Raw genomic sequence first — 24,457 nt, forward strand, 5'->3', positions numbered from 1 at the left:
CTTAAACAAAAGTTAATTTAATATTTCTCCAACTACCTATGTGATACAGCAAACCTGAAGTTATCTTTGTGTTCGTTTTGAATTTTTCTATCATAATCCAAAATTATTTTTAGGAAGCAAACCTTTTGAAAAAAAATTGTCAGTGTTATCATTCAAGGACTATAAATCCCAGCGACTCCTGAATGAACCTCATGCCAGTAAAATAATGTTGCCTTGTGATGCACTAATTGATCTCTCTGTAACTCTGCACTTCTGTACTACTGTATATTACTTGCTGTACTATATACGGAATAAGTAGCTAGACAAAGTTTCACACTGCACCTCAGTATGAGGCAATAAACAAATTTAAATTTAATTAACACACTGTAATCGACCCTGTCTTTTCGCTGTTTTACTTTGTTATTTATGCTTTCTTTGGACCAGAAGCAACCCATCCTCGTTCCTAATTCTACTCAAGCTATTAAGGTCTCTTATGGAACCTTTGTTCCATTTCTCACCTGTTGCTTGAACCGTTCCATTGCATCTTCAAGGGCAGCGAGGAAATCTTTGTTCTCTTCCTCTAGTCTCTGAACCTGTCCCTTCAGTTTTTGAACAAGCTGCTTCTGTTCTCCAGGTTCACTGCCAAATTCAGTTATACTCTGTAATAAAAACAAGGTAGACTGAAACATAATGGACATCCATCACAAAGTGATTCTAACCATTCACTATATGCTTAGTCTGTTTACAGTATCAGCAAAAAAATTACAAGATTTATTTTTACCTAAAATACAGTTTTAATTCAGTACTTAGCTTTCAATTATATGCAGACAGGACCAGGCATCTTTCAGGCAGAACATTATTTTATTTTAGATGCACAAGAAACTGGTAATGCTGGGATCTGGAATAACAAACAATTGGCAGGAGGAACTCAACAGGTCAAACAGCGTCAGTGGGAGAAAGGGAATGGTTGATGAGAGAAGACATTGGTGAGGCCAAGTTTGTAGTATTGTGTGCAGTTTTGGTCACCTGGCGACAGGAAAGATATCAAAAAGGTTGAAAGAGTGCAGAAAATATTTACTAAGCTATTTCCCTAAGCAAGAAACTCTTGAGCATTTGTACTACTTGTCTCTTAAACATGTTTTAATTTAGTAGGATGCAACTAAGTTACTGGGAAAGGTTAAACAGGTTAGGGACTTGATTTCCTGGAGTGTGATAAAGGTATACAGAATTATGAGGGGTATAGATAGAGTAAATGCAAGTCGGCTTTTTCCACTGAGGTTGGGTGAGATAAAACCAGATGATGGGTTAAGGGTGAAAGGGGAAAAGTTTACGAGGAACATTCAGGTGAACTTCTTTACAGAGAGTGATGGGAGTATAGAAAAAGCTGCCAATGTGGGTTCAATTTTAACATTTAAGAAAAATTTGGACAGGTTTTCAGACGAGGTGCAGGTTAGTGGGACTAGGCAGAATAACATTTTGGCACAGACTAGAAGAGCTGAAGGGCCTTTTTTACTGTGCTGGAGTTGGTTCTATGTTCTAGCCCAAAACAATAACTCTTTGATTTCTCTCATTGATGCGGCTTGACCTTCTGAGCTCCTTCACCAGATTGTTGTCTGCTTATTTTATTTTAATCTAGGTTCTCCCATAAAAATAAAGGACAGAAAATCTTGAAAGTATTTTGATCAGAAAATTAAGACTCAAAGCTAAGTAACTTAAGTAAGAAGAAATTTGACCCAAATTAAATACCTTGTTCTATTTTATGAAACCTATCATTCAGAGATATACCTGTGAATTGGATACATTTTGAGCCTTGGATTCATCAGTGGAAATGCACTCAATTCCACTGTCCAGACCAGAGGCAGTGGAAATCTCACTCCGTGTCTCTTCCACAGTTGTAATCCACTCTTTCACTTTTAGCACCTGATCCACTGTGAGGTTTCTGTCTTCCTGCAATTCCATGAAGATGCGGTACGCAGCATCTGTACAGGTCCGATAACGGGAGGTCTCGGCTTGAAGTCGAGCTACGTTTTCCTCAGACGACTGTCTGAAGCACTTGCTTGGTGTTGCATGCTGATTATGTTTCAAATCCTCATGCAGGGTCCTGATTTGCAGTTCGAGCTCACTGCTCCGGTCCACGTCTCTCTTGCAGTTTATCACAACCTGGTTTTTAATATTCTGGGCCCTTTTTGCATAATTTAGAGAGTTTAAATTCTCGTCGAAGTTTAAAGAAGACGGGCTGATACAGGCAATCATAACAGTCTTTGCATTCCCACCAAGTGAATCTTTCAAGATTCTGGTTATCTTGGAATCTCGATAAGGAATGTGAGATCCCTTTCTTCTTGGATCTCCCAGGATGAGCATGACATTTCCCAATGCCAATAATCCACTATTAATCTGAATGGATTCCTTCAAGCGTTCTCCAGTATTGCCTGTCTTAATAATTCGTTCCGAACCTGCCAGGTCCACGAAGTGGAACTTAGAGGCTATCACCTGCGTGGAACTTAATGGATCTGCAGCAGCGGCTGCAAGTCGTGTGATACGACTTGGTCTCTGCTCCATGGTCACAGTAAAGATGGTGTGAGAGCGGCTGGAATGTGTGTTAATCTGTGTGGCACCTGTGTGCTTGGCAGTGTTACCAAACTCCAGCAAACTCAGAGCCTCATCCAAACCTTCCACTTCGCATTCCTTGACACCACACAGCACTAGGAACAACACAAGTATGAACAGATCAATGAAAAGATAAAGCAATAGCCTAAAAAAGTTTATTGATGGAATGATTATGGTCTGGAACTGGTGGAATAGTGAGAGTGAAACCGTCAGTTTTACTGCCACGACCCTGCGTTACTGATGGTAATCTTGGTATTACCCCAATTACATGTGTGGACAGAGAAATAACAAAACTTCTATCCACAGTGAAGTTCAGTGGGAAAATAAGATTTCCCACCATTCATAGGATAGTATCTGTCCCAAAGATCAAATGTGTGTAGAAAGGTTAGCAGAGCAGTTAACACAACGTTGTTATAGCGCTAGCAATTGGGACTGGAGTTCAAATCCTGCGCTATCTGTAAGGAGTTGGTGCGTTCTCCCTGTGCCTCCGTGGATTTTCCTCAGGGGCTCCAGTTTCCTCCCACCGTTCAAAATGTACCAGGGTTTATAGGTTAATTGGGTGCCATTGGGCGGCACAGGCTCTTGGACCAAAATGGCCTGTACCGTGCTGAATATCTACATTTAAATTTAATTTTTAAAATTTAAAAGTGCTTCTTGGTGGATTTGACCAAAGGGAATGGCTGTGAAGGATTTGAAAAAGTATTTGTGAATTTAATGTTTTTGTGTGGAGGATTCATGTAAATGGGTGCTAGATAGTCAGAGCTGACTTGATGGGTTAATGTAAAGCACAAAAGTCTGCAGACACCTTGATCGAAGTAAAAACACAATGCTGGAGAAACTCAGGTCAGTGCACTTTATATAGCAAAGATAAAGATACAGAACCAACATTTCGGGCTTGAGCCAGCCTACATTAATACCTGATGAAGGGCTCAAGCCCAAAACATTGGTTCTGTATCTTTATCTCTGATATATAAAGTCCACTGTTTGACCTGCTAAATTTCTCCAGCGTTGTGTTTTTACTTCAATCATGGTGTCTGCAGACTTGTGTTCTACTTTGACACCTCAAGTCAACTCTTTTTATTTCTGATCATACAAAAAGAACCATTTTTATTTTTTATTAGAATTAATTATATTTAATTACATATATTTTTAATCACACAGTAATTTAAAATTAATAAGGTTTATCTTTTTAAAAAATACTTATAGTATTTGTGAATGATTCAGAAATTAATTTATGGATAGTTCTATATCTGGGAGTCAAGGCTAACCTGGCTGTTGACATTTTCTCCCACTTCAGGGTGAGGATAGTTCAGAATTTGGACTGTCTAAAAAAGGCTCTGTGGAAAAGAATCTTACCAGCTTTCTCTCATGCACGTTTCTGGGTGGAGATTCACTTTAGATACGCCTGTGATTTGTTTGCATTAAAATCTGTGACACACATGGCCAACTTGCTACTGACTGCAAAATATGCTCCAGTGCTGTTCCAAATTCTTTCTGGACTTTGCATGCTCCCTGATCCAAATTTCTTAAGCTTAATACTGTATGAGGTTAGGTGAGATACTAGGGTGAAAGGGGAAAACTTTAGGTCGAACATGAGGGAGAACTCCTCGCTGGGGATTCATTTCTGTGAGGGACGCTGGACAAAGTGGCGACTCTCTGTCTTCCTTGTGCTAGACAAAGTTAAAGAATTTCATATATGTAATATTCTAAATGTGGTTATTACATATCAATAATGGAAGCTTTAACACATAATGGGACTGTGGAATGTGCTGAAGTGGTCAATACAGGCTCAATTTTCACATTAAAAAAAAATTTGGACAGGTACATGTCTGGGAGGGATAGGGAGGGCTATGGACTGGGTGCAAGTCAGTGGGACTCGGCAGAATAATAGTTCACAGACTAGAAGGGCCTGTGCTGTAATATTCTATGGCTCTATTTAAATGAAGACTCACTCTTTCTTAATGTTAACCCACAGACCTGTATTTCCTTTGTCGTCCTCGCGAGTGCGAATGTCTTTGCTTGCTGTTCCAACCTCTAGTAGATCTTTAAATTCTTCCTTGTACACTTCAAGGTACGACACCTTAACAGTATGATCCATTAAATCATTTTCATCAATCATCTTAAATATTTCAGCCAAAGCACGGGGAATTATCCCCTGATCTTCTTCAATCACAGAAGCTGGGGAGAAGGATACAGATTTAAATCCATGCCTAATAAAGAACAAAAGCATTCTGAAACAAATCATTAGTTTCACAATAACTTCTTTCTTTTTCAGAAGGACTAACTCTGTCACGCCAGCTTTATTTCTTTAGTGTCTTCTGAAATACAGAGATGAGCTCAATCCAGGGACCATAAAGGATAGACAATAATTGCCAACCTTGCCAAAGATGTCCACATACCATGGATGAATATAGCACTATACACTTTATTTCCGTGTAGTGCTCCACTTTTTTTAAATCTGAAAATAGTTTCACTTGCACCTGAAAAAGACATGTACATTGAAGAATAAGTGCTCTATGTCTGGACATTGTACTGCATAGGTCATTAGATCACAGCTTGATACAAACTTCATCATTTTTACAGTTTTTCAGAAAACTGAAAGGTGCTGTCAAAGTGAAAATCAGTTCAATGCAGGTTATGACTGACAACAAAACTGCAATCACTAAACGAGTTCGTAAAACAATTTATTCTGCCATTGCACATTTATGCCTACTTCAAAAAGGTGTTGGTCCAATAGAACATCACCATTAATCACACCCAGATGAAACATTCGGCTGGATATTACTGATACAACCAGTTTATTTTTAATGTGAAATTTAAACCACACAGAGATAATCCTTCATCATCAGGCACCTTGTATGTTCAAAAGGGTTGGCTAACAATGTGGATCTTTTCATATTGCTCACTGCTTAGATCTAAAGTTCTAAGATGAACATTTGCAAGGGTTTAGTGAGAATGTTAACGAGTTTACCTTGTGTAAAGGTGGAATTGAAAGAGATCCCGAATCTGCATGATGCTAAGATAAAGCCACTGGAATGATAACCGTAACTAAAGATGATCAGAAACTCCTTCTCTTATGTTTTTTGTCAAAACAACTTAGAGGGGGGGTTGAGAAAAACTAAGAACGAAAGAGCAAAACCATAAAAAGACAATTCAACTGCAGAGTGAATAGGGAAACAGCAACTTGGGTTAATAAATAGGTACACGATAATATATAAAATGCAGCAAAGTCCCTACAAAAAATGTAAAACAATGGAATTGCATTTAATGTGAGGACAGAAAGAAGAAAAACATTCTGTGAGACTCATACAAACCATTAATTGAACAGCAATGGTTCTCAACCATTTTCCACCCACACACCAGTTAAAGAATTTGTTTACATACTGTGGACCATCTACCACAACCCCACTGACCACCAGATGTGAGAGGCAGGCTGGCAAGATCAAGGCCTCCTTCAGACCACCAACTGGATTTTCTTTGATGTGGAATTCTTTTCTCTTGAGAAGTTTTGTTTTTATTATCAATCTTGCTTTCAATTATACAGTAAAACCCTGGGTATCTGCCACCGATGCGGAATGGTAGTTGTCGGATAAGTGAATTTTCCAGTTGCTTGAGATTGCATGTTGTAGTGTAATTGGAGAACTAAGGGCAAGGCACGCTAATTAACATAATTTTTTACCTACAGATATTTATTTTCTGCAATTTGTATTACGGTTGCTTGAATTCCAGATAACAAGGATTTATTATATCAGTAAGATTCACTGCATTGCTGCAGACCACTTCTAAATATCCACAGACCATCAGTGGACTACAGCTTGAGAAATACTGCTGTAAGAGATAACTAGATTGGGTAACTTGAGGCTTCCAGTCCAATCATTATGAGCAATGTATGTATAATCATGGTGCTCCCAACTGCTGTCTGAACTATTTTGTGGAAATGTGGCCTCATCTTTAACAGAAGGAAATCACTCTTATCTGAACTGACATCACATCAAATTTTTATTTTTGCTTTATTCAGGGGAAACATTCTTTATGAAAGGACAAGACTGATCATTTATATATTCAGGGAGTCTAGAGTAGTTTTCAAAGAAATAAGGTACTTTTCAAGCGCAGACCGTTATAAAGTAGGAAGGTGACCAATTCAAACAGGGAAAAGTTCCAAAAATAGCACTGATATAATCAGGTAATCCGAATTGTTATGGTGGAGATTCAAGGATAAAATCAAACCTGTCAAGTTGGTTTGTGATTGACATCAAGAATTTTGCTGACTTCACTGTAGCACTGAAATTAATTCTCCCACTGTACCATAATCAGTTAGATAAAAGCAACGAGTGAGGGTAAAATTTGAATTCATGTACCCTTTCAATCTCTGTCGCTCAGCACCTCATCTTGCATGTTAATGAATCAGATTTTTTTTTTAGTCACAAAGTGCTGTGAGTTTCAAAGAGTTACATGGCCTACTTTTGCATAAACTTACATACGTAAGATTCCCCAATGGTGTATGTTTTGCCTGATCCAGTCTGTCCATAGGCAAACACAGTGGCGTTGAAACCTTCAAAGAATGCTTCAACAAGAGGCTCCACGCAGCTCTTGTACACTTCTTCCTGGCTGGAAATCTGGTCAAATATCATATCAAATTGAAAGTGCCGATTATGTCCCAGGGTAAGCTGTTGTGAATCAAGGTCAACATGGACACATGACTGATGTCGATGCAGTATTTCCTTGGGCAGCAGTGGTCTTATTCGAACTGCCACTTTAACTGCTGCTTCTTCAGTCTTTGTGGAGCCACTTGATTTTGGAGGCATGTTTGCAAATCACAGCTGTATCTTCAAATGCTGAGCAACATTGACCTAGCACACTGTGGAAGAAAAAGAACATTACCTTCTATCATGGCATTTGCTCCAAGACAACTACTAACTGTTAGATGACAGAATAGTTCAAAAAACTATTATTCCATGCCCAATCCAACTCTCATGAATGTATCCTTCCTGAGTTTAGAGCAGTGATTTTCAACTCTTATCTTTCCACACACTTAGTACCTGAACGAATCCCTTACCTACAGAGCACCTATGGCATCCTATTCTATAAAATGCAGGCAGCATAGTTAAGTGTAGTGGTTAGCACAAGTTAGAGCGCCTGCAATCAGGAAGGGGAGGGGGAAACGAGGGGCGAGGAGAAGGGGGCGGGGGGCGAGGAGAAGGGGGCGGGGGGCGAGGAGAAGGGGGCGGGGGGCGAGGAGAAGGGGGCGGGGGGCGAGGAGAAGGGGGCGGGGGGCGAGGAGAAGGGGACAGGGGGCGAGGCCCGACCCCGGGGGAAGCAGCACTGACCAAGGATTCGAACGGAAAGCCCCGGGTTCCCAGCCGCGGCCCGGAGACGGCGCATGGGAATGACGTCACTGTCTGCGACGGAGGGGCTGGGCAATCTGCGTGGCGGGAAGGGAGAGGGGTCAGGAGATAGGAGGGGGGGGTCTGGAGATGGGAGGGGGGGTCTGGAGATGGGAGGGGGGGTCTGGAGATGGGAGGGGGGTCTGGAGATGGGAGGGGGGGGTCTGGAGATGGGAGGGGGGTCTGGAGATGGGAGGGGGGTCTGGAGATGGGAGGGGGTGGTCTGGAGATGGGAGGGGGGGTCTGGAGATGGGAGGGGGGGTCTGGAGATGGGAGGGGGGTCTGGAGATGGGAGGGGGGTCTGGAGATGGGAGGCGGGGTCTGGAGATGGGAGGGGGGTCTGGAGATGGGAGGGGGGGTCTGGAGATGGGAGGGGGGGTCTGGAGATGGGAGGGGGGGTCTGGAGATGGGAGGGGGGTCTGGAGATGGGAGGGGGGGGTCTGGAGATGGGAGGGGGGTCTGGAGATGGGAGGGGGGGTCTGGAGATGGGAGGGGGGGTCTGGAGATGGGAGGGGGGTCTGGAGATGGGAGGGGGTGGTCTGGAGATGGGAGGGGGGTCTGGAGATGGGAGGGGGGGTCTGGAGATGGGAGGGGGGGTCTGGAGATGGGAGGGGGGGTCTGGAGATGGGAGGGGGGGTCTGGAGATGGGAGGGGGGTCTGGAGATGGGAGGGGGGTCTGGAGATGGGAGGGGGGGTCTGGAGATGGGAGGGGGGTCTGGAGATGGGAGGGGGGTCTGGAGATGGGATGGGAGGGGGGTCTGGAGATGGGAGGGGGGGGTCTGGAGATGGGGGGAGAGGAGGAGATGGGAGGGGAGAGGAGGAGATGGGAAGGGGAGGGGTCTGGTGTGAGGGAAAGGAGATGGGAGGGGAGAGGAGTCTGGTGTGAGGGGAGGAGATGGGAAAGCTGGAGGGAGGAGGAGAAGAGGACTGGGTACCTGAGGGGTCTGGTGTGAAGAGAGGGGAAGGGGAACTCGGGGTTGAATGGATGGGAGGGAAGCTGGAGAGAGGAAGGGGTGAGGATTGAGTACCAGAGAGAGGGGGAGGAGACAAGGTGGAAGGAGGAGGAGGTCTGAATGTGAACAAAGGAAAGAGACTGGGGTTTGGGACAGGATAGGAGATCCGGGTAGGGGTGGGTTGGAAAAGTGGAGTGCCCAGTGGAAAGCCAAAGGGAAATTCAACGTTACTGGAGGAAGAAGAATGGCGATCACTTGCACAAGTACAACCTGAGGTAATAGTGTTCTCCGGTGCTCGGTGCAAAAACACGCAGACATACAACTAGATGTAACACTGACACCCATGCACTCAAACAAAACAAAAGCAGGACAAACATGCATATTTAAAAATAAATAAATGATTTTAGTTTAGGAAAGATTCAAGTCTCAAAACGTTAGTATGAGCAGTTCCTTCAGTCAGTCAGCATTCCAATTTACAGTGGAGAGGGTCAAGAACTTCAGATTCCTGGGAGTCAATATCTCCAAGGATGTGTTCTGGAGCCTCCTTGTTGATGTAATGACAAAGAAAGTTCACCAGTGGTTATACTTGGTGAGGTATCTGAAGAGATTCAGTATGTCACCAAAGAGTCTCAAAAACTTCTACAGGTGTACAGTGGAGAGCGTCCTGGCTGTTGTATCATTGGTGCAGAGGGGCCAATACTTAGGACAATAAAACTTCAGAGGGTTGTTAACTCAACCTGAGACATCACAGGCATCAGACTTCACTCCATCGAGGACATCTGCAAATTTGATGACTAAGTTAGTCCTGGATCTGGCGATGTTGTCATGGGTCAGTACCATAAAGAGGATGAGATGGTACTCAATGTTCTGCTAGCAACTCAGACAGACTGAGGATTGCAAGGGCTCTACATTTGAAATAAAGCAGGTATGTGAAAGGTCAGGCAACATTGTAAATTGATGACATCTCATCAGATCTATGTAGTTCAAGGGGAAAAAAGCAAAGAAGGGCTGAAGGGGCAATGGGAATGGACAATCCTTTGAAGAAATGATTGAGAGAACAGAGTAAGTGCTTGAGGCAGTGGTCAGAAAAACTTTGGGCTGTGCACTGGGGTCAGGGAAGGATTTAAGTCTTCTTCACTTCTCAGGCAGTCTTGGGATTGAGGGTGACTTGATTCCACTTGTTTTTTATTTGTTTCCAATATGGCACAATCAGGTGGTCATTTATGGACTATCACATTGTACATTATTTATTACTGAATATTTATTTTCTGTATGGCACTATCTTTGTTTACTTATCTCTCTTTTATCTACGTATCTTTTCTTAGGCCTGTTTTTTGCACTGCCGATAGTAGAAATTCTGCTGTGTCCACAGGAAAAATAATCCCAGAGTTGTATGTGAGGTCATGCATGTACTCAGACAATAAATTTGAACTTTGAACTACAGTCTCTTCCCCTGATGGGGCAGGAGATGACTGGTGGTACATAGGTAATTTGTGAGCTGGTGTATTCCTTCCATTGTCTACACTTAGCTTGTGGATGCTTCACATGAATGGCGTCAAGGTTCATTTTTGATGACAAAGCTCACTTTTTGGGTTGTTCATGTCTTGAGCAGCAGGGATTACAGATGGGGTGCAGAGAGAGAATCCCACAGAACCCCCTTTGGAGAGCAAAGGAGAACTTCTCCAGGGTATGTGATGATAGAGTTCTAGCGGTAATCTTGACCACCAGAGGGAGTTGGAGACAAGTTGCTGCAGCTAGGGGTAGATTCAATATGGATGCCTCCACTAATAAATTATAGTTGTTATAAAATAACCCAAGTTTCTTTATTACATTAAAATAAACATCACATGGTACCAAGAGAAACATCGCATGAGAGAGAATCAGTTGATAGCAGAAAACATGGAGAGCATAAAAATCCTAATGCTGTAAATTGGACTGGAACTATCAACCACAAGTGGAGGTTGTTCAAATAATAATTTATGCTGTGTCTGTAAGTCATTGGACTCGATAGCAAACCTGATGTACGGAACTTTGCACTGCTACTTACTGGGGCGGGTCTTCAAGCACTAAAAATTTTCAACACATTTCTTTTTGCCGAGGCAGCTGACCAGCTGAAATGTTTGAGAGGCACGTACTTCGTGTGCACAGCTGCAGGGATAGGGTTTTGAATTTTTTTTTAACGGACTTGAAATTAATAGCAAGAACATGCAATTTCAAACCAGTGAGTTCCTTATTACAATAAAGACATCCCTTAACAAGATTTTGCAGACTTTTGGAGTCGATCGGGGTAAAACATGAAAATCTGCAGATACCAGATTTTTGTATTTTACTTGTTTTTGGGTTTTCCCTGATTGAAGATTAAATTGGCTATTTACTTCCTTATGTGTCTCATTCATTGTGGCAGTATCAATATCAAAGGATCTGATTTCCCATGTTATGATTTCATAGCAGTCCTGAAGTTCCAAATCTCATCCTGTGGGGTAGAAGTTGTTTTGTTTCTTTTAATGTATTGCCATGAACCCAAAGAAGGAATGAGATAAGAAGGTAGAAACATTTTGTTCCAGGCAACATTTGAGATGCTCAATGAAATTGGATCAGGGGGATGAGAGGAATGGAACACAAACTTGGACAAAACATGATTTTAAAATTTACCACATTGACCATCCTGTTGATCAACTGCCCCATTTTCATTAAAAACTAATCCCAAAACCCAAAAATAAGATCAAAGTGCTGTAAAGATGTCTATTCATTCTGTGCATTAAAAGAGGAACATCAATTCTTCCTCTTTTTCATGAGAGCAAGTTTGGGTTCCATTTGTGCTCAGCTTGCAATTAACAGTTCGTCCTGCAGAACATTTGTCAACTTCAACATTCCCAATGCATCGTTTCCTCCATGGTTTACTCCATCATCTCACTAACACCCATTCCCACGAATGTCCTTTTTCTTTTCTCTTCTCAAATCTAGGGACCCAAGCTATTTCATGTTTGTAAGGGATACTGGAATGTGAGGAGTCAAGCAAGTGCTCATTAGAAATGAAGTATTTTGGGTTAAATCAGGGTGAAGGGATGCTGGAATGGGAGGAAGGGTTAGGAAGGGTTATAAAAGTATAATAAAATAAGGATCTTCAAAACAGGACAGCAAGTAAATAGCTTTAGCAAGTCTTGGGGATTGATTAATGAGTAAAGAACAAAGACATGATATTTCCTGGCTAACAAGTTTGCAGGAAGGCACATAAACTGATAGGAAGTTAGAATCCACGTGGGCAGAATTACCTAATGCTAAACCAATCCAGGAGGCAGAAGAATGTTAGGGGGAAGGTATCTCTGTACTGAAATGAAATGTATAAAAGTTGGGTCAGCCTCAGTATCTGTGTGTATTCCCAGGGTAAGGGGAAGCACTCAACTTTGCATTGTTGTCATAGTATAATAAAAGTTCTTTGTTCTCAATTTTTGTCTCGAGCAAATTCCGTGAAGGTACTTCTGTTTCTCACAATGTTTAAAGATTAAATCAGGTAATACATGTAAATAGGTCTCATTTTAAACACTCCTCGATAATAGATTACATTAACATCTTTGTAATTAAATGCATTCAAAATTTCTAAGTTACATTTCTTTGTATGTGTGTCGGTGTTGAATGTTTTAAATGTGCTGTCCTCAAGACACCTGTAACATTGTAATAGAATCTTCTGACATACAATGAATATTTCCTAACAGGTTAAGAAATATATTTGTTCTCTATCAGCTGACAGTCTCACCTTCCTGGCCTTCCTTCTGTCTATGTTGGAGTTCCTTATCCTTTTGAATCAATAGGTGCTTTCAAATTACAGCACCTGGGTAGCCCTCTTGGGACCCAGATGAAATTACTGGGTCATGTGTGCCTCCTGCACCTTTCAAATAGCAGCTTAACCTACCTGTTAAATTGCCATCCCGGCAATTTAGGGGGGATCCCACCCCTGCAATGACATGGTGAGAGAGTATTTAGAGGTGGCTTGGGAGGAATTGCTTGTACATGCACATTTCAAAACAGAATTTTTGTCAGGACTTTTGCAGAAAGAGAGCAACAAAGTTGCAGAATCCAGCTGGCCTGGGCGAGCACGTGATCTTTGCAGGCAAGGGGCAGAACAGATTTGCTCTCAGTGAGGGAGGGAGTGAAACAGAGGAGAAACAGAAATCAGTTCTAGAGGGACAAGCTGGCAAACTTTGGAAGGCTACCTGGTCAAAGGAGAAGACTGGCAGTGTGAAAGGTGACCTGAAAGAAAGAGGATCATCTGGAGAACCCTGATGGAGGAAAGTTTCGTCAGCAAGACTGACTGAGAAGGAATCAGTTGCAGATGTCCTGGAAAAGGAATCTGTCTCTGAAAACCAGCAAGAACCCTCCTGAGTGGTAACCATTTCCCTGTTAAGCATCAAACACTGGTGAACTTTGTTATTGCTAACTTCTGTGCACAGAACAAGAATTGCCTGCAACCAGTGAGATTGGACTGTGAAGCAAAGAACTTTTCTAATCTTAAATATACATTACACTCACCTGCACTTAGTATTAGAGGGGGGATTAAGTAGGTTAAGTAAGTAGGTTAAGTAATAAGTTAAAGTTTAATTCTGTTTCCTTGTTCAAATATAATTAAAAACTACTTTTGTTTAAGTAACCCTGTGTTTTGGTGCATATCTATTACTGCTGGTTTTTGGGGTTCTCTGGACTCCATAACACGCGTCACACAGCCACGGGGAATCCCCTGTTCCCTGTGTTCTTTCTGTTTAAAGTTCCAGAGATGAGCCATTTCTCTTTTTAAATATGTGGAGGAAGACACCTGGGTAAACTTTACTGGGTTCCCTGACCACCTCTGAGGTAGGTCTTGGACCCGGGTAAATTTTGACTGGACTTGCCAGTTCAGCCCTTTCAAATAGCCCTGTACGTGTGTCTTCAACCTAGTAAATAGCCCAGTTAACCCCATTTTACAAGGCAGTTTTATCTGAGGAACTTTCTCATCACACTGGAGAACAAAGACTTTGCTTACTGAACATTTTTGGGTGAATTTTATGGATTTGGGGCTGCAGGTCATGAAAATCACCTTAAAATTTTCCTATTTTAAATTTATAAATTTTAAAAATTTAGACATACATCACGGTAACAGGCCATTTCAGCCCATGAGTCCGTACCACCCAATTAACCTCCAACCGCTGGTACATTTCAAATGATGGGAGGAAACTGGAGCCCCCGGAAAAAACTTGCAGACACTGGAAGATCATACCAACTCCTTACAGAGAGTGTGGGATTCTAACCCTTGCCCCGATCACTAGTGCTATAATGGTGTTGCACTAACTACTATGTCAACCGTACTGTTTTTTTTTACTGTGATTTCCTGTCATATTTTAAGTCTACTAGTACATTAAACAGAAAGCAAGCTGTTTTAGTCAGTCCAAGCACGTATGGGCATGCACTCAGTTCAGATGCTATGTAAATACTGTCTTAGGCCTGGGCATGCATGGAAGGCATTTAAAGATGTTGTTGAGATTTTTCTGGCAACTACAGAGCCCCAAACTACATCCAGCTGATGGACGACCTGCTTCAAACATAAAAATCCATAAAATGCAACATGTCATTGAAAATTCATTTCCTGCATTCGCACGTGGACGTCTTCCCTGCTGATCTTTTATTTGAATTTTATATTGAGAATTTTCAATCAACATGCAGTCAAAATGAAGATTAATCAAAAAGAAAAACATCAATATCCATAATATTAACAAAATAGGACAAATATCGGCAAGCACGTCAATATTAAAGAAATTGAGAAGAGTCAACATGTGATTCAATTATTATAAAGAAAAATTACAATAAAACTACAAAAATGCAAATTCAACTTCCACGTTGAACTAAAGGGATAAAAGATAATAGAGAGAAAAAAAAACAAAATAAGACTGATGCAAGAATCAGCTTTAGATTTAGTAATAAAGACTTGTATAAACTGAACTGCTCTCGGTGTGTGTGTCTATTTTCTTTCGGTAGTTTGAACACTGTGACCAATCTAAAACGAACAAAGTGAGAGGTACAAGTTTACCCAAGGCAACCAGTCAGACCAGCAAAATGGATCAATTTCTATTCCCAAATCTGATTCCCAGCTTTGTCTTGATTTATCAAGCCCATGTTTTGGGGTTCCCACCTGAATTAAGGAACACATTTTTGAAATAAATTTTTTTGTGTTCCCCTTTCGAAGCAGAGTCTCTATTTTGCTACACTACGGTAGGGTTAGTAAAATTGCAGTCTAACTTGGAGGATTTGGGAATTATATTGGGTTATAAAGTTAATTGGAGCAAGAGTGAATTTATGCTACTTATGAGTGGGAATTATGAAAAAATTAAGAGAAATTCTCAATTTAAGTGGCCATTCAATGGGATTAAATATTTAGGATTTAAGGTAGATAACAATCTGCAGAATTTATATAAGTTGAATTATCTTCCCTTGAGAAAATTGAGGATGATCTTAATAAATGGATGACCCTCCCAATACCTTTGGTTGGAAAGGTCAACTGTATTAAAATGAAAGTTTTGCCTAGAGTATGATATTTTTTTCAAAGTTTGCCTGTTTCTATACCTCAGAGATTCTTTCAGAACCTTAATAAATGCATCAGGAAGTTTCTGTTGAAAGGTAAGCCTTACAAATCTCTATTGATATATTGGAATTAAAAATTGGGAGGATTAATGCTCACAGATTTAAAAAAAATATTTGTAGGCAATCCAATTGAAGTTTGTCATCTCCCTCTTTGATGAAGTAGACATCTTCATGCATAAAATCAGAGTTGTATAAGGTTGGTGAGAGGATAGCAGAAAACCTTATATATAAATGGAATTCTAAATTATTATCTGGCCCTAAAGAAGCCCCCTAATTAAAGCACATAATTATGCAATAAAATTCATGGTCAAATTGGGGATGGGGGTGTGAAATCTTTCATCTAAAACATCCCTGGCTCAAAATATGTTAATTCTATTAACAACTGATAATAAAATCCTGGACTCAGAGATGTGTTAGTGCCTTGAGGATTGTTAGGAGCAGGGACAATTTATGACATTTGAGCAAATTAGGAATAAACATGGAGTTTTAAATATATCTTTTTCTGCTATCTTCAGTTAAGGTCCCCTGATGATCTTGGTGCAGTCAGTGACTAATATGGTGAAAGGTTTCACCAGGACATTTTGACTATGGAAAAGCGGTATCATGGCAACTGGGATCCATAAATGCTGGCCGACTATTGTTGGACACTGACACAACAGGCATCAGATGCTGAGTACAAATGAAAATCAGAGGCAAAAACATTTTTAGGTCAGTTGAACTAACGCAATGTGTCAGCATCATGTGATTAAGCATGCTAAATTCAATAAAAATTAATTTAATGATTCTCCACTTCCTATGTGATACAGTAAATCTGAAAGTATCTCTGTGTTCAGCTTGCCATTGTCTATCATAATCCCCACATTTTTTTCCAAGAAGCAAACCTTTTGAAAAAATTTGTTGTCCAGTGTTATCAAAGGAAGGATCGATTCATCTCCAAAGGTAGTTATGGAACATCTCCAAAATCTTAGGTGAAAGCACCAGCCTTTTATCAAAATAACGATGTCCAACAAAGTTGTTCAAAAGATCCTCATGAAGGGATTCTGCTTGAAACATTGTCTATTCACCAGCTAACCTTGGTTAGCTGCCTAACCACCTAAGTTCCTCCAACATTTTGGGTGTTTCTTCAAATTTCCTGAGTGTTTTTCATACTTTGCTCTATCTTTTCCATGCTTTTACCTACCTGAGACCCTCATCGTCAGCTTGCTGATTTATGTTTTCTGCCATTTCTAACCATTTCCCTTTTGTACAATATCCCGACCAAAGTTTATTTCTATGATTCCTTTCTTCTGTTTACTTCTTGTTTCAGTGGGAGTCACAGTGGAGTTTGAAGAGATTTTGTACGTCACCAAAGACTCTTGCAAATTTCTATAGGTTTATCAGGGAAAGAGGTACAGGTGCCATAAGACTCGCACCATCAGGTTTAGGAACAGGTGCTTCTCCTCCACCATCAGACTCCTCAATGACAAACTCAATCAGAGACTCATTTAAAGAACTCTTATTTTTGATCTCTATTGATTTTTTTCCTCTCTCTTCTGCACAGTCAATTTGTTTACATTTTTTATTCATTTACATGTATACATAATTTCCTGAATACAATTTTTTGCACTACCAATAAATGATAATTCCCCCTCGCCTGCAGGAAAAAGGATCTTGGGCTTGTATGTCAAGCACTCTGACAATAAATCTAAATTTGAATTCTGACTGATTGCATCACTGTCTGTTATGGAGGTGCCAATGCACAGTACAAGAAAAAACTCCAGAGAGGTGTGAACTCAGCCAGTGTCATCATGGGGATTAGTCTTCACACCATCAAGGACATCAACAAGAGATTTTGTCTTAAGAATGCAGCCTCTATCTTCACGGACCTTCACCGCCCAGGCCATGCCCTGGTCACATGGCACCATCGACGGAGGTATAGTCACCTGAAGACATGCACGCAGTGGCACAAAGTCAGCTCCTTCCCTTCTGCTGTCAGATTTCTGAATGGATAATGAACCACAGACTGGATCTCCCTTCCTCTTCTTTTTGCACTCATTTATTTATTTTTAAATATAATTTCATAGCAAAATTTGCCCTGTAATGCTGCCACAAAACAACACATTTTGTGACATGTTCATGAGAATAAACTCTGATTCTCTCTTCCTCCTGGTTCAAGGCTACATTTGTGGAGTCCAATGCTTCTCCAATCTGTGGGGTTAGACTCCAGCTGTGCACCTAGCTGACTGACTTCCCACTGTTAGATCCCAGAGTTTGAATGGTAATTTACTTTTGAATCACATTGGGAATGTTAAAGCTATCAAGTCAAATTTATTGTCATCTGATTGTACAAGTACAACCTGATTAAACAGCATTCTCCTGTCCTTGGTGCAAAAACACGGTGACAAATAAATCAAATGCAAGGCAAGCATTTAATCTATAAAAATAAATAAGTATTGTTTTGTACAATGACAGTCTCAGATAGTGAGTGGGAGCAGTTCCTTTGGTGGCTCAGCGTTCTCACTGTCCGCGGGAAGAAACCATTCCTCAGCCTGGTGTGGCTGGCTCTGATCCTCCTGGATCTCTTCCCTGATGGGAGCGGCTGAACGAGGTGGAAGGGATCTTCAATGATCTTCAGATCAAGTTGATTGGTGGGGGGGGGGGGGGGGTGAGTATCCTACTCACTTCCACACTAATCTCCCTCTCTGTAGAGAAGCTAGGTGTACATTGTTGGCTTTCTGTTTGAAGATGAATGGTTTCTTCATTAACCATCTGCCGTCACGAGTTTTCTTCCTCCATTTTGCATAATTTCCTGATTTCATCAGTCGCTTTCAAGTCTGTTGTTTCATTCTTTTCTTTGATATGTAACCTATCCAAACTCGTTATCTGGATTGTAACCTTATTACTATTTATTACTTCATTGAAGTTACTTGAAGCTCTGTATCAAATTACAGCTTTTTAAAATCTAAACCCAAGCTCTCCATTAAAACTTCGCCCCATAATCCAGTTTTGATTGTTGTTTCTTCTAAGTTTTTCCACAACGAGATTTCATGTGTAATTGTAAAAGAATGATGAATTGAAACAAGCAAGATTATCCCACAAATGGAATATCTGTCTGATGTTCGATATGAATGCCTGTCCGATGTACATTACTGGATGAGCAGAAATCTTTCAATAAATACTGGAAAAACTGAAACCATTGTCTTTGGTGTCCAAAACAGACATTATTGCTCAGCCAATGACTTCATTTCTCTCCATGGCAACAGTCTGAAGCAGAATCAGACCATCAGACCTGTTACCATAGTTGAGTCCACACTGAACCTTGGACTATTGATGTGGGCCATTGTCCATAAACCCATCTGCAACATTGACAGACTCATTCCTTGCTCATATGGCTCCTGATACTATCTTGCATGTCTTTTTAACCCTTGCAATTCATTATTTCCACACACTCTGTGCCAGACCCCCTCTCTCAATTCTCTGTGGCATTTTTCTGCATATGTACACACTTGCGACAAAGTCTTCATCAAGCACTGCTGTTTGCTGAATTGTATTGGGTCCCGAACCAGCAATATTTCAGTTTTAAAATTCTCAACTTGATTTTGAATTTGTTCTGCCGATTCTCCCTCTCCCTAGCTCTAAGGTAGCCAAATTTCTTGAATTTTGACCTCTTGCGAAAAAGGCAGCCGAATGGTCTCGGCCACTGAAGGCTTCCTGATCATGTCAGAGGTTTGGATCGGGAGCTTGGGTTACCAATGAATCAAAATGGAGTGCGTGGGGTTGAAGGCTATGGAGCACTGGAGCCGAATCCACGGACTCTGTCTCTGAAAGGACTCTCTTTTGCTTTCTCTCTTTCTGTAAGGTACGGAGGGTGACACTAATAGCGACTCTTTGTTTGCCTTACAGTCGGCAGAAGGCAATTTTGTGTAATATTATTGTCCTGTACTATACATGGCAATAAATGAATCTTGATTATCCCTGATAGTTCCATCACCCCTCCCCCCAACCCGAGGCTTCAGTTGCCAACATCCTAAACTCTGAGCTGTTGTCCATAAATATTCTTTAATAGATGTTTTAATCAAATTTCAGCCAAACCTTTGTTCATCTGATTAAACCCCCTTGTAGAGAGACAGCATCTGCAATTTTGTTTGTTAATACTGCACAGAGTGACTTCCACGTTCGCTCCAAACCGTAAAGGCCACTATTCCACGGAACTTGTTTTCTTTGTTGATATTTTAATGGGAAACAATATTCAGCCAAACCGTGTTGCACAATCTCTCCTCAAAATTAATTCTGGAAGAATACCGTGGTTGAGATAATCCAGCAGTCACCTTGGAAACATTATCACTGGCAATATTACTGAATTGAGAAGCTATGCCATACCACCTTTAATAAGGAGAATTATACTTCACCATTGTCATACCCTTCTTACAAAGCACAGAATTATAAAGGCCTTTTGTGTTTTTCATCAATAGTAATTAATCTTAGCATTGTTTTTCTTGAATTTCTATTCTCCACACTGTTTACAATGTTAGTTTTTATTGGAATATAACTTTCCTGACGTCTATCTGGTACCTCATCAATGTGAGTGTTTGACAAAGGACTGATGGAACAATTGAGCCCTCATGCGACCTATGTTCTGGCCCTGTAGAGTCACACAGCTGAGAAACAGGCCCTTCAGTGATTTGAGACCGTACTGATCCACAAATTCTAGCCTCACCCATTTCATTCCCTCTCGATTACCCCCAGATTTTTACCACACATCTGGATGAGAGAAGCAATTCCAAGTCCAATTAGCCTTTCATCCCAACTGTTTTAGGGTTGTGGGATGAAACTAGAGTATCTGGAGCAGTGGTTCTCAATGTTTTTTTTTCCCACTCACAAACCACCTTAAGTAATCCCTTACTAACCACAGAGCGCCTATAGGATCCAATGCCATGCCACCTTTAATTAGGAGAATTATACTTCACCATTGTCATACCCTTCTTACAAAGAACAGTTTAAGAATATACTAATTAAGGTGGTATGTGAGTGGGCAAAAAAAAGGGTTGAGAACCACTGACCTAGAGGAAACCTCTATGGCCTCAGGGAGGATGTACACCTCCATATGTACAGCACCAGAGGATAGATTGAGCCCAGCATGGTTGGGATCATTCGTCCCTCTGCTGTTTAGGCTAAGATGTAATAATTCTGCCCGCTTCTTGAGCCTCCCTGTGCCATGTCAAAAGATACACAGCCTCAGATGGCATTGACATCAACTTCTCAGGTTTCTGTTATTCCCCATCCCTATCTCTCCTCTAGCTCTGTCTCTCTTTCTCCTCTAGCTCCGCATTCACAGACCCACCCCAGTCTACTCTCACCTTTCCTCCTATCCATGTCCATTTATGACCTTTTTTTCTGTTGACCTGTGCTCCTTTCCCTGCCTTTTCTTCCCTTCTCCCCCAGCCTTTTTATTCAGGTATCTGCCTGCTTTTTCCACATACCTTGATAAAGGGATCAGGCCGAAACATTGGTGATATACCATTCCCTACTACTGTGTGACCTGTATTTTTGTGTTTTTACTACAATCACAGTGTCTGCAGACTTTTGTGTTTCACACTACACTCAAGACTCTTGTTCCTCAGCCAGGATCTTAGTGGGTCTGAAACATCTTAGTAGTTTTTGTCACTGCTACAGTCTGAGGAGGATATACTAATGGACAGCCCAAGATCCCGATCCCTTTTGGAATTTCTCCCTGAAAGGAGAATGTGTTCCTGTAGTAATTCATAGGATGTGTTTCAAGACTGAATTCATTTTTGCAGGAACCTTGAATGCAGTGACAACATTTCATGATCATTGCTGAATGCCCTCAAAAAGAGGTGCAAGGGCAATGCATCTTTGTTCCATTTCATGAAATCTGAGATTTTTTTTTCTCTCAGAATTTGGGGTTTAATGAGCAAATTTGCCAACTTCCCATGTCCATCTTGTTGCTTCTCCATTAAGACATTTCACTGAATCCAATCCAGATTCCTCTTGCTACTTGATGTGAATGTGATGAGCATTTGGCTGGTTGCTCTTTAAGCTGGAAAATGACTCCTCTGGAGGAATGTGGCGCGTGCAAGCAGCAGAGCTTACGTTTAAGTTGGCATCAAGTTCAAGGCATGATTCGTAGGTCAAAGTGCCTGTTCAACCTTGGTTCAGTCAAGTTAAATAAATCTTCACTCTTGATTCAGGGCAGAGATCTCTTTTTTGTTCGTCAAACAGGAGGTAAAACATTGAAAACCTGTACCATGTTTGCTTTCAAATATTAAGATCGTCTTAATGAATATGCAGTATTTCTGATGTTGAGGAATCTTTGCTGCTGTTTCTGAGAGAGATGGGGAGGATTATCACAGCCTTCAGATAGATGATTGTCACCTCAAACAAACTGCAAACCAAATGAGTCGTGTGACTTGAATCACAGCATTACCTTCAATGTCAGGAATATTTTCAGCTGAAGAAGATAATGTTAAGTACTTCTTTTAATTAGTTGCAAAAAAAAAAGTATTGGGCAGCAACAATGCATGAGGGATCACCTGCTACTTGGTAATGGACAGCACGTGATCCATCCCATTAGCCAATCAAATTACCATGCTGCTCTCCATGTCTGTTTCTTGCCATTATGTGATGACCTCTGCTTTTGCAAGCCACTATGTTCAATTAATGAAGAGATTGTCATCTGCACCTGTGTTTTGTTAAAGTAAAGAAAATGTTTGGATTCCTTGTTTGCTGACCATGTTATCAGTAAAATAGTGTGCATGTACTTTTAATGTTTAAAGAGTGAAGGACATTATGACAGGAAAATAAAGACTTTCATTTGAGGTACACATCCTCAAGCATGTTGAGATAAAGTACAGTGTTGCTTAGGCACAAAATGAAATTCACTCCACTTTCTTCTAGGTTGTGGAATGTGTTTGCGAAATTCAGAGAAAAACTCCCTTTCTGCAATTTCATTTAAAGATTTCGAGCTATTAAAATATTACTTTCCATCTCTCAGCCTATTGAGTTTGCACAATAAAGGAGAACTCGGTGCCCTGAATCAATACTCATAATGAAAATTTGAGACCGTCCTGAACTCAGTTTACATGGATCTTTAATAACAGCACAGTTGGACCATCAGGTCCACATTAACTCTGAGAACAATCCCATTAGCTTTCCCAACACCTGAAGCTGTTGTTGTGGAGTTCAACTGCTGTCCCTTGTTTCCTTTAGATCTTATGTCAATGCAAGAGATGGCTTTCTCAATAACAGTTGAGGGAAAGGGGAGCCACGTTTCCTGAAAAAGATGTTTCAGATGTCCTGGGGGAAAAAAAAAGCCTCACCTTGAGAACATATACAGCAGAGGTGGAGAAACTGAGAGAAAGAATTGGCATTCTTACAAGAGGCAGAGTGAGTCCAACCTTGTCTTCAGTACATTAACTGAGGTCGCTTCCACTGATTCAATCCTAAATCTATGTCCCTTAGTTCTAGTCTCTCCCACCAATTGAAACAACTTAGCTTCCTCTATATTATCTAAACCTTTCATAAATGTATACATTTATATACACTCATTCTTCTAAATTCCAGCGAGCATGATTCCAAACGACTCAATCTCTCCTCATAGTCTAAACCCTCTTATCTCTGGAATCAACCTGGTGAACCTTCTCTGCACTGCCTCCAAAGCCAGTACATCCTTCCTCAAGTAAGGAGATCAGAATTGCACACAGTCCTCCAGATGGGGCCTCACCAGGATCTTGAACAGTTGCAGCATAACCTTCCTGCTCTTAAATTTAATCCTTCTAGCAATGAAGCCCAACATTCCATTTGTCTTCTTGACAGCCTGGTGTACCTGCAAACCAAGCTTTTGCAATCTATCCACATCAGAGTCCCTTGCATCCTTCTCTATAAAGCCTGACCACCTGAGTCTCTGATCGTCTGGTTTGAGTGATGGATGGCAGGGGGATAAGTGCTAGTGGCCTGTGACTGTATTATAAGCAGGAAGGAATGAATTGCCAAGACCTAACAGAAGTCAGGATGATGGGTAGGAGGCTCCCTGAACACAACCAGTGATAAGGAGCCACATGCTGGTGGTGTTGCACCATATGCTTCACTTTGAACTTATGCCCTGGAAAATAGTGGTGTTGCACCATATGCTTCACTTTGAACTTATGCCCTGGAAAATATCTTCCATCTTGGCATCTGCTGTGACTGTTTCTCATTCCCTAAACAATTAATTTGTTATAGAGCACAATGTGAACATGAACTGTTTATTTTCCATGATTTATCTGCACATGAAATTGTACTCAAGCATTGGATACAGATTTGAATTTACAGGGCCAAAGTTTATGATATTGAGTTGTCCTTTCAAATACTCACCTTTGGCAGAGTAGACTGAATGAATAAAAAAGCACAGAAATGCTGGGGGAACTCAGCCGGCGTCCAAAGGAGGTAAAGAAATATTACCAATGTTACAGACCTGAACCCTTCTTTAAGGTAGAAAACAAAAAACAGGAAGGTATCAGAATAAACACTGAAGAAAGGGAAGAGGAGGAGTCCAGAGCAACAGTCAAATGATGTTAATTGGATATAAGAAGATAGGCAAAAAAGAGACCTTGCTTATATCTCAAAGGCCTCAGTCCTAAAAAACGTCGGTAATATCTCTTTAATTCCTCTGGATGCTGTGAGACCAGCTGAGCTCCTCCAGCATTTCTGTGTGTTTTTGTTACAATTACAGCATCTGCAGACTTTTGTGTTTCAGAAAAACCTCTTTCTGTGCCACATTCTCTGATTCTAATATTTGAAACCTGTGTTTTAGGTGGCTAAGTCAAATTGATAATTAAATACCCAGAGACGTGATTGTTGTTCCTTTATGCAGTAAGAAGACATAATAGAGTGATCGATTTTGTACTTAGTGTGTAAAATAAGAGATAACTATTGTGAAATTTACATAATCAA

At 40.9% G+C, this 24,457-nt stretch overlaps 1 protein-coding gene across 12 annotated transcripts in view; it reads right to left on the reverse strand.

Annotated features, from left to right (window-relative positions):
- kif7 (kinesin family member 7) overlaps positions 1-24,457 on the reverse strand; it is a 145,101-nt gene that overhangs the window by 57,401 nt on the left and 63,243 nt on the right. For 8 of the 12 annotated variants that reach the window (XM_069911885.1, XM_069911875.1, XM_069911874.1 and 5 more), the window contains 4 exons: positions 7,064-7,444; positions 4,564-4,764; positions 1,765-2,681; positions 498-638 (listed from right to left, as the gene is read on the reverse strand). In XM_069911885.1, the coding sequence (XP_069767986.1) occupies positions 498-638; positions 1,765-2,681; positions 4,564-4,764; positions 7,064-7,391 (1,587 nt within the window). In that variant the 5' untranslated portion in view covers positions 7,392-7,444. Of the gene's footprint in view, positions 1-497; positions 639-1,764; positions 2,682-4,563; positions 4,765-4,985; positions 7,040-7,063; positions 7,445-7,642; positions 7,849-7,913; positions 7,970-24,457 lie in introns of those variants that run through there. The other 4 variants (XM_069911880.1, XM_069911882.1, XM_069911886.1 and 1 more) reach the window with 4 other exon arrangements.

Source organism: Narcine bancroftii, chromosome 14 (genome assembly GCF_036971445.1).
Source record: "Narcine bancroftii isolate sNarBan1 chromosome 14, sNarBan1.hap1, whole genome shotgun sequence".
Taxonomy (NCBI): Eukaryota; Metazoa; Chordata; class Chondrichthyes; order Torpediniformes; family Narcinidae; genus Narcine; species Narcine bancroftii.